Source organism: Indicator indicator, chromosome 10, assembly GCF_027791375.1.
Source record: "Indicator indicator isolate 239-I01 chromosome 10, UM_Iind_1.1, whole genome shotgun sequence".
In the NCBI taxonomy this organism is placed as follows: Eukaryota; Metazoa; Chordata; class Aves; order Piciformes; family Indicatoridae; genus Indicator; species Indicator indicator.
This window is the reverse complement of record NC_072019.1, coordinates 1,662,424-1,673,065: the sequence shown is the minus strand read 5'-3', so window position 1 is coordinate 1,673,065 and position 10,642 is coordinate 1,662,424. Positions and strand designations below refer to the sequence as shown.

General features: G+C 43.3%; 1 protein-coding gene across 2 annotated transcripts; it reads right to left on the bottom strand.

Annotated features, from left to right (window-relative positions):
• Window positions 1–3,035: 3,035 nt before the first annotated feature.
• Window positions 3,036–9,896, bottom strand: RGS18 (regulator of G protein signaling 18). 2 transcript variants are annotated; one of them, XM_054384027.1, is made up of 5 exons: window positions 9,613–9,896; window positions 8,850–8,951; window positions 5,794–5,858; window positions 4,213–4,379; window positions 3,036–3,440 (listed from the first exon to the last, which is right to left on the bottom strand). In XM_054384027.1, exons 1-5 carry the CDS (start codon window positions 9,729–9,731, stop codon window positions 3,186–3,188), a joined length of 708 nt encoding a protein of 235 aa, XP_054240002.1. In that variant the 5' UTR covers window positions 9,732–9,896; the 3' UTR covers window positions 3,036–3,185. The 2 variants fall into 2 exon arrangements, with proteins under 2 accessions (XP_054240002.1, XP_054240001.1); XM_054384026.1 differs by having other exon boundaries at window positions 5,794–5,855; window positions 9,613–9,747.
• Between the last annotated feature and the right edge of the window lie 746 nt (window positions 9,897–10,642).

Sequence of the window (10,642 nt, the reverse complement as noted above, 5' to 3'; positions counted from 1 at the left end):
AGTGTTTTCTGTCTATTCCCTGAGATGGTTCCCAACTCATTGCAGCTCAGCAGTGTTTCCTGGGTGAGTTCAGGTCGCCCTGCACAGCATCACTGTGATACTTGACTGAAAGATGTTCAGAAGGCTGGAGCACCTCTCCTATGAGGACAGACTGAGAGAGTTGGGGCTATTCAGTCTGGAGAGGAGAAGGCTTCAAGGAGAGCCTTCCAGTATGTTAAGGAGGCCACAAGAAAGCTGGAGAGGGACTTGTTAGGGTGTCAGGGAGTGATAGGACTGGGGGGAATGGAGCAAAACTAGAAATGGGGAGATTCAGATTGGATGTTAGGAAGAAATTCTTCCCCATAAGGGTGGTAAGACACTGGCATAGGTTACCCAGAGAGGTGGTGGAAGCCTCATCCCTGGAGGTTTTTGCAGCCAGGCTGGAGCTGGCTGTGAGCAACCTGCTGTAGTGTGAGGTGTCCCTGCCCATGGCAGGGGGGTTGGAACTGGATGATCCTTGAGGTCCCTTCCAACCCTAACAATTCCATGATTCCATGTAAGGATTACAGCCACTATTGAATTCCAAGTGAAGTGAAGACTTCCCATGTACTCATCAATGTACCAGTGATAAACTGAATCCTGACAATTTTTGAAGTTGATCACTTCAGATTTATTGAAAGTAGTAACACAGAAAACCCTCAGATCAAGCAGTTCATATAAACCTTGAATTAGTGATGAACACAAAGTCCCATCCTTAGGAAGTGCATCTCATCACTTTTGACCACTTGCAGGAAGGGGATGAGAAAGGGAGAAGGTTTACATTTCATGCAAGGTGACTGAGTCCAAAAGTCATAGTTACCATTAAGTCTTGAAGCCACTTGCTAAACTGAACCAATGTTTAAGACTGGTGAGAGCCTGGAATGGGTTGTCCAGGGAGGTGGTTGGGGCCCCATCCCTGGAGGTGTTTAAGGCCAGGCTGGATGAGGCTCTGGCCAGCCTGATCTAGTGTGAGGTGTCCCTGCCCATGGCAGGGGGCTGGAATTAGATGATCCCTGGGGTCCCTTCCAACCCTGACTGATTCTATGATTCTAATTCCCCTGTGCTTCAAGGGGGATCAGTTCTGAAATAGAAGAACAGGGTAACTCTGTACACTGACTATGGAAAAGATATACATAAAGTCAGTAGGAAAGAAATGAAAGGGGTGACTTCTCCTTCCTTGTCTGCAAGAATAAATTGTAATAATGACCAGTGGAACTGAAGGGTATTCTGCTTGAGTCAAACAGCTGTTAATCTTCCAGGTGCTTTTTCAAAATAAAAGGCAGGAAGAAGGGAGAACAAAGTTTAGTAACAGCGGTGGGATACCACGAATATTTATAAATATAAGTAGAAATATTTTATATACATACAATACATACACATAACCTCCTGTAATGTCATGCAGTGTGTTAGAATAACATTTGTGGGCCCCTGATGTGGCTCGCTTGGTTGCAAAAATAAAATTATAATACAAGTGTTTGATGGCAAAGCTAATCTGTAAAGCATAACTTAAATACAGAGAACAGACACATGTAATAAAACCAAAAAAAATTTTTAAAAAGTACAAAATGTACCCTCCAAAATTAAATATATAAAACAAGCAATAGCTAAATTTTAATTATGTAGTTTAAATCTGCATAACTTTACCTTATACCTAACGATGCTCCCACGTGGTTTGGAGAAAATACCACAAATACTCTGAGCTTAGTGTAGGAAAAATTGCAGAAACATAAATCTGTGCAAAGGCTAAGTAGGTGCATTCTGCCCAGGATGAAACTCTGTGCTAAATAAAACAGGCCCCAGGATACAAGGTGGGTATTCTCAAATGGCATTTTATACAATACTTTTGTCTAGGAAACTCGGGGTTTTTTTTTCCTTCAAATATGATTACAACCTCGTTATAGGTTGAGGGAAATCAGGAGTTAATTGATATAGCCATAAAGGAAAGTCCTCCAGAGGCTAGAGAGAGTCCCTGGAGGACAAGCAGCTCATCCCAGGATATTGTAATCTGTTACTCTATTCTATCACAGTATATCAGAAGTTGGAAGGGACCTCAAGAGGTCATCAGGTCCAATCCCTCTGCCAGAGCAGGGTCACTTAGGGTAATTTTCCTGTATTTCTCTGTTTAAGGGAGTGTACAGCCAGAAATCTCTCTCCTCTCTGTTTGGGATGTGGATGCTGCTCTCTTATGGTTCGTGGGGGAGAGCTTTTCTCTTGGCCTTGGCTGGCAGCAAATTTCCAGCTACCCCACAGGGCCTGTCGAAGCCTGTGGTAGCCCTGGGTCTAGTTTGGAGCTGGGGGGAGGCAGTTTGGCTGCTCTTGGGCCTGCTGAGGCTGAGTAGGTTGGAGGGCTCTGGAAGGCTTTGGCCAGGTAGGCTCAGGTGTATTCCTTTTACCTGAATGCCTTTTACAGAATCAAGCAGGTTGGAAGAGACCTCTAAGATCACCAAGTCCAACCAACCACCCAACCCTATCTAACCAACCAGACCATGGCACTAAGTGCCTCATCCAGGCTCTTCTTAAACACCTCCAGGGACCTCCACCCCACCACCTCCCTGGGCAGCCCATCCCAATGGCCAATCTCTCTGTCTGGGAAGAACTTCTTTCTAAGATCAAGCCTAAACATCCCCCTGCACAGCTTGAGACTGTGTCCTCTTGTTCTGTTGCTGCTTGCCTGGGAGAAGAGACCAACCCCCACCTGGCTGCAACCTCCCTTCAGGTAGTTGTAGAAAGCAATAAGGTCTGCCCTGAGCCTCCTCTTCTCCAAAGAGGATATATTTGTAAATAGAATTTCCATTTAAACTTCCAATCCAGTGTGGAGCATTTGGGGTGGGTTTTTTTTTATTTACTCCTTGGGAAGGGGTAAAATATCTGTTCTGTCCTTTTGCCCTGGGCAGCTCATGGCTCAAAACCAGGACACAACTCTTGCTTGAGTTTTATTTTTTAAAAAAAATTGTATAAAAACTTTAGATGGTAGCTCCTGCCAATATGTTGCCTGCTTCTCTGTAACAGAGGAGATTGATCACCGGTTACAGAACTCTGAGCTGTTAGAAGTGCACAGAACTTTGCTTTCCACTCGTTTGCATCTGCTAAGGAGAAAGATTTGGCTTTTAAAACACGTTGGAGCAGCTGCTGCTGTAGCCAGGATTTGTGCAGCCTGAGTTTCCCTGCTACCAAACAGTGAAGTCTGGTCGTACACCCTTGAAATCGTTGACAGTAAAAGAGCGCGATCGTCTCCTCAGGGCAGGGCGGTTGGGATTCCTCCCCTTAAGCAAACTTAAGTATGGATCAGATCTCAGGAAGCGTGGGTAGCTGTCTTGCTCCATCAGCCTGTAGACAGTGTTTTGTGCTGCATCAAAGGTGGTGAGGATGGGTTGTTCGATGTTCTGACTTGTGACTTCTTTGGTCTGAAAGTCCAGGTTCACCTGGAGAAGGAGAAAAAAGAGCATCGCTGTAAGGGATATGCATTTCCTGGGTTGTTATCCATAGCAATGCTACTGGACTTTGGTGAAAGCTTTAAGAGGACCTTCAATCATAGCATTGTCAGGGTTAGAAGGGACCTCAAGAATCATCCAGTTCCAACCCCCCTGCCATGGGCAGGGACACCTCACACTACAGCAGGTTGCTCACAGCCACATCCAGCCTGGCTGCAAAAACCTCCAGGGATGAGGCTTCCACCACCTCCCTGGGCAACCTGTTCCTGTGTCTCACCACCCTTATGGGGAAGAATTTCTTCCTAACATCCAATCTGAATCTACCCATTTCTAGTTTTGTTCCATTCCCCCCAGTCCTATCACTCCCTGACACCCTAAAAAGTCCCTCCCCAGCTTTCTTGTAGCCCCCTTCAGATACTGGAAGGCCACAAGAAGGTCTCTTTGCTGATTTAAGGGAAAAGGAGAACAGACCACCAGGAATCTCTGATTCCTCTGATGTAGTATTCAAACTCATGTTCTGCACTTAGAATAGTGACATGGGGCGGGAGGGCAGAGCGGCACACATTGAAAGAATTGTAGAGGACAAGGGAGAAGTATCCATGCAGTTGCTTCCAGCTTTCCTCCCAGAGCTTTGACATTTAAGATACAGCAGTCTTACATCGGTGCCTGCATGATTAACTGCTGCCCTTGCTTCTGTGCATGCACTTCTTAAAAGTACATTCCATCAGAGGCAGAGTTACAAGGGAGGAGGTTGTTACTGTACCTCTTTTGGAGCATCTTTCTGTATGAATGTTTCGTAAATTGTCTTAGCTTTTGGCAAAAGTTCATGTGAAGTTTTGCTCTTCTTGTAATCCTCACAAGCCATCCAGAACTCAATGTTCTCCTCGCTGAACTCAGTTTTCAGGAACTTTGTAAAGGCATCCAATCCAGCTGCAGAAGGGAAGATGCAATTGCAGTTAAAAAAAAATGTCCTTATCACACAGTTGATGCAAGGTAACAGAATAGGTTCCCCTGAATTACATCATATTATAGATAATAATTTTAAGTACATAAAGGCTTTTAAATTTCTCATCGACCAGCAGCCCCAAGGCCTTTTCTTCAGGGCTGCTCTCAAGCCAGTCCCTGCCCAGCCTATATCAGTGCTTGGGATTGCCCTCACTCAGATGTAGGACCTTGCACTTGGTCTTGTTGAACTTCACCTCTCCAGCCTGTCAAGGTCCCTCTGGATTGCATCCCTTCCCTCCAGCTGTCAGCTGCACCACAGGCTTGGTGTCACTGGCACACTTACTGAGAGTGGTAGAAGCCTCATCCCTGGAAGTTTTTAAGGCCAGGCTGGCTGGGGCTCTGAGCAACCTGATCTAGTGTGAGGTGTCCCTGCTCAGGGGGGGCTGGAACTGGATGATCCTTGAAGTCCTTTCTAACCCTGACAATTCAATGATTCTATGAAATAAGTGCAGCTCTTCTGTTATGATCCTGAGTGCCATAACTCCTGTTACAGAATTCTTAGCATCTGTAAAAAACCACTACTAAGATCTTGCAAACTTAGAAATAGAAGCAATTAAAATCTGTGGATGTGTGTGGAAGTGATGGACTTCACTCCAGACAAATAGGTTGAGCACAGCACTGTTTGAGTCTTTGCTTATAAACAGGCTGCCCTCCACTAACAATTTGAAATGAAAGGTCTGTAGCATCTTTACGATTTGCTTTATCCTATTGTTATTATGCTGAAGGCAGTTTCTTTCCCAAGCATGCTTGATCTACAGAAGTAATACAATTGTGCTGATGTCAGCTGCTCAAGGAACAGGTTTGGAAAGCACACAGTGTCCAGCACTGTCGTGTATCCCCCCAAAATGAAAGGAGGGACATATGTCCCTTTGATGATTATGTAATAGGCCCTTCCAAATGATGGCCAACTCTGAGATGGTTTAGAAACAAACTGTACCAGAAACAACAGCCTACTCTTACCTACAGAGAACATGTTGTCATTTCTAAGGTTTGGTCTTGCAGTCAGGAGTGTTTCACCAATATTTAAATGTAATGCTACTGTACATTGACAGAACTCTTTGCTCTCTGCTGTATTACTTTGTTCAAGAAAAAGATGAAATTTTAAAAGTTCCTTTTGGCTATTTCCAGTAGCTGACAGCTTGCTATGCCTGAACACATGAGGAGAGCAGAAACACACGCTGCTATAAATGACTCATCAGACCTAGTTTAGGAAACTGCCAGGTCCATTTAAGTGCACAACAGGATTTTATAATTTTCTATCGTTTTCCATCAACTTTCCACCCTCACAGTCCACAAGGAGAGGGGAAAAAAAAAAACAAACCAAACAACAACTACTAACCTTTCTCAGAAAGCAGTTTGTCAAAAGATTCTCCCCATTTCACCGCCTCTTCAGGAGACACACTGCTTAAGAAACAGAAAGTGGGGGTGAAGAATTATTCATTTGGTGTATTTATGATGCTATTGTAACCTGTGTTTGTTTGTTACCATTATTGCTCACAAAGCCTTTGGTTAGATCACGTTACTGAAGCTGCTCATTCTCTTAGGGGCTGCAGAAATGCTTAGTTTAATTCTTTTTTTCCTGACTTCTTTTTTTCCTGCAGAGTCGTTTTTGAGCATTAAAAAAAGGCAGGCAGACAAAAAAAGAAACACCAACTTAAAAGTAGAGATTCTTCTCTCGGGTATTTGTGTTGCTCTACTAATCTCTAAGGAAACTGAGATTATGCAGGATAGTAAAATTAGATGTTCAAAAAAGGGATTGGATGTGGCACTTGAAGCCATGGTTTAGTTAGTCATGTGGTGCTGGGTGATAGATTGGACTTGATGATCTCTGAGGTCTTTTCCAACCTTGTTGATTCTATGATTCTAATTCCTAAGGGAACTAGGTCAGTCACCTCTTCAAACTGAAAAAAAAAACAAACAAACAAACAAACAAAAAAACCCACTCTTGCAGAGATGTGGTTCTGGTTGCACTCACTGGGAGGCTGTTACCACAGTGCATTTTTAATGAAACATGGAAAACTCTATAGCCTGAAGACAGTGTCAGAGCAATAGTTTAGGCAATAGTCTTAGGGTGAGTGAGGAAGTGATGGTCTGTTAAAAGGGGGAAACTCTTGTGAGAATTATTTGCTGCTGTTGTATCTGTCTCTGAAAGTGCCTTTTCACAGCTCATAAGAATGCACTGATGGCTGTGTACTTTGTATAAAATACCCAAGGGGGTAATGGGCCACCCAACACTGCATCCAGCTTGTATGGAGGCTTTCTCTTTTTAGATGCAGTCTTAGGATGGTTTTGAGTTGGTTGGAACAAAGAAATGAGGAAAAAAAAGAAGGAGTTCTCAGAACTTTGTTCATCATTGCAACATTTTGTGTTTCTGACTGAACTGTAAAATGATTGCATTTTTCTGACAGTAGAAAAACAAAGAAAGAAAGAAAGAGAGGGGGTAAAAAGTAAGTAATGAAACCACCCATGACCACAGACTTAGAAGGGACCTTATCACTCTCTACAACTACCTAAAAGGAAATGGTAGTCAAGTGGGGGTCAGGCTCTTCTCCCAGGCAACTTGTGACAGGACCGGAGGGCATGGGATAAAGCTGCACCAGGGGAGGTTTAGGTTGGATGTTAGGAAGCACTTCCTCCCAGAAAGGCTGATTAGGCACTGGGATGGACCGCCCAAGGAGGTGGTGTAGTCACCATCACTGGAGGTCTTTAAGAAAAGCTTGGACGTGTCACTTGGTGGCATTGGTTTAGGTGATGTGGTGGTGTTAGGTCACAGGCTGAACCTGATGATCTCAGAGGTCTTTTCCAGCCTCAAAAATTCTGTGATTCTGTGACAGAGTGGAAAGTCTTCCAGATCATGAGTACACTCTGACATTTGGATGGGCACAGGTTTTGGACATGTAAGCAACAAACATTGCCTCATTATGCAGGGGCATAAGTACAAATGTTTAGATGCACGCTTTTTCATGGGCCTTCATACAGTTCCTACCATGTGTTCACAGTTAGTAATGTCTTGCAGAAGCAGTTCTGCTCAAAGCAGGTCCCAAAGATGCTAACTGCTTAAACAAGGTTTGTCAAGCTTAACAAGACTCAATAGCACAGGAAGCACTGAAGCATTCTGAAGTGATATGTGATCTGTACATTTTTCAGGCCATGGTGTTTCAGTATTTTACACATTCCTACTTTTCAGTCAAGATCTACAGCTGCAATTCCTAAGAGAGCAGTGAGATATTAGTACCCCACTGAAGTTAGGACCTAGGCTCTTATTGAAGTCAACAAAACCAAGATTTTACCCTGCATCCTTATAAGAAATAGTATATTGAAGTCAACAAAACCAAGATTTTACCCTGCATCCTTATGAGAAATAGTATAAAGGGGACAATATTATAACAGTGTTCAAACATCAGTATCTGGACTTTAGAGACAATTACTGTAATTACTGAGGGACTATGCAGTCAGTGTTTGACGTGCAGCTGGCACTTGTGCATCACAGAATTCTTTGGCAAACCTGCTTTGCAAAGAGCTGTATGATTTCCTTGTAAGCAGTAATTTTGTCTGCCACATTTCTGAGTTGATGCTTGCCCAATATAGTCATCGGACAGATAAAAATGCTGCTGGCAAGCTTCAAACACATCTGCTAGTGTATGGGCACCAGCCTGCACTTAGTGGTGTGAAAACACCAGTGCCAAGTTACCTGGATTCCTACCAGATAATTCTGCAGTGTTTCATAGAATCACAGAAACATTCAGGTTTGAAAAGAGCCTCAGCATCACCAAGTCCAACCCAGAACCCTACTCTACAAGGCTCACCCCTAAGCCATAGCCCCAAGCACCACATCCAAACCACCTTTAAACAAATCCAGGCTTGGTGAATCCACCTGGGCAGCACATTCCAATCCCTGACCACTCTTACTGGGAATTTTTTTTTCCTCCTGTCCAGTGGCAGCTTGAGGCCAGTCCCTTTTGTTCTATCGCTATTTACCTGTGAGAAGAGACCAGGAGCAGCCTCTCTTCAGTGTCCTTTCAGGTAGTTGTACAGAGCCAAGAGGTCTCCCCTCAGCCTCCTCTTTTCCAAACTAACCATCCCCAGCTCCTTCAGTCGCTCCTCATAAGACTCATTTTCCACTTAAGACTTATGGAATCACAGAATGGTCTGGGTTGGAAGGGACCTCCAAAGGTCATCTAGTCCAACTCCCTGTGCAGTAAGCAGGGGCATCCTCAACTAGATCAGGCTGCCCATGCTTGGGTTAGGTTGCTGACTTGTGTGTGAAATAGAGGTGGAAAGCTTCGCTCTCTGCCGAGGCTGAACGCACACACACACAATGCAGGAAATGTTCTGAGTCACACAGGCACTTCCTGAAAGGAATCCCCCCTTGACTCAGTCTCTCATGCTGCTTACCTTGCTGCTTTTGTCAAGCTGCCAGGTTTGCTCAGATGATCCCCTTCATGGAATTCAGATTTCTGGAGGAGAAGGCTCAGCCTATTTCTCTTCTGTTTAGCTCTATGAAAGAATTAGGGAAGCCTTTCAAGCAACCTTGTTGAAATTTGTTTCTTCCCTTTCACACATTTCCTTTGACTAATATCTTTGCTTCTGCATCAGAGATTCCTTAAATTCACCCACAGTAATGTTGAAGTTACTTCTACATATATTTTTCACAATTTTTTTTTTTTTAATAGTTAAGCACAAATTTACATCTGAAGCACTGGCAAAGAGAAATGGAAACCTTTTCATTGTCAGTATCTTTTCCATTTATTTTCAAGATATTTCCAGAAGGGTGACATTTCACATCAGAGAACACAAACAGTTGGCTCAGCGTCTTCTGCTTTCAGTGTTTCACAAAGGAAGCATCGCTTCCTGTCACTTGAAATTATCAAAAAGAGACTTTGCCAGATCACCTTCAGGCTTTAAAGAACCGTTTCTCAACTTTCTGGAAACCTCCCTTTCTTCTTTACGTAGTTTATTAATTGATTGGTTTCTTGTTCTTAAAAAAATGCCTCTGTGGTATGTTAATATCTGATGGATACAATCCCTAGGATGGCAGCTCAGGAGTTTTCATCTATATAAAAACCACAAATAAAGTTATCTGTGCCCTAAATGCATGCCCTCAAGCTATGTTACAAAACAGAACACTCAAGAGTCTCAGCATGACCTTAAAACTTACCCAGGCTTGCTTGCTTTATGTGGCTCTTCTTTAATTGTTGACTTCATGACTTTGTAATAGGGTTTCTCCTTTGAAGCAGAAATGTTTAGTTGGGGAAATAAAAGAAGTGGGTTCTCCATCTTCCTCTGAAAATCTTCACAGCTTCTGGAAATGTTTCTTATTACTTCCTTGCAGCAGTTGGAGTAACTGATGCACTCAGGGGAGCTCTCACATGCTGTTTCAGGCTGAGTTGTGCTCAGTTGGCCGTTGAGTGGTTTCCAGGGCAGGTAGTGGGCAGAAGGAGGTTCTCTACCTTCACTGCCTGCCACTGCAGCTGCACTTACCCAGGGCTTTATGTGGAGTTCTGGTTTTACAGTCATCGTTTGGGGAAGTGAGATTGCAAATTTGCAAAATGGCCATTGGCCATCCAAACACAGCTATCAACAGAGAGCAGATCCTGACTTTCTGCTTGCAGATCTCAGCCTATTACAAGACTTAGAGGACACCATTGTATTCTCCCCAGCACCTGTGAGAGGGGTACACAGTGTCTTGAAAACTAACTTTAATGAGAATAATTTTGCTCTTAGAACTTCTAGCTGACTATAAACTGCCTTCTACAGCCTCAGGTTCCACATGCTGGACACAAAATCACTTCTACCTACAGTTAGCAAACGTGAAACCTCAGGTTTCTCCAAGCCTCCTGCAAAAGCCAGATGTAGCCGTGGCTGAGCAGGGATTTTGTAAGCAGAGATTTTAATTTTTGCATCGTTTTTCAGAAATTGTGAATGCCTACTTCTGATTTCAAGTTTGTCCACTCAAAGCTCCTCCTTTATCTTTTATACCTCTGGCTTTGTTTTTGTTTACAACCTCCCAGCCAGGATAAGATGTCTTTAGTTCAACAATTCATTTATTTTTTTACAGCAGAGCCAAAAAAATTATTATTTCAGTTTGCATAATGTAAAAATGCATTGATTTTTTTGTTGCTGATCAGCACAAATTACCTCTTCCTACACAAGCCTGAGGTCAATTAAGTTTCTCATTCTTAAGTACA

Excerpts from the sequence above, each read along its gene's own strand:
- RGS18 (XM_054384027.1), bottom strand. The coding sequence starts at position 9,731 with ATGGAGAACCCACTTCTTTTATTTCCCCAACTAAACATTTCTGCTTCA. Across the intron at positions 5,859-8,849 it reads AGCTTGACAAAAGCAGCAAG|CAGTGTGTCTCCTGAAGAGG; the intron begins GTAAGCAGCATG and ends CTGTTTCTTAAG. Across the intron at positions 4,380-5,793 it reads CAAACTGCTTTCTGAGAAAG|CTGGATTGGATGCCTTTACA; the intron begins GTTAGTAGTTGT and ends TCCCTTCTGCAG.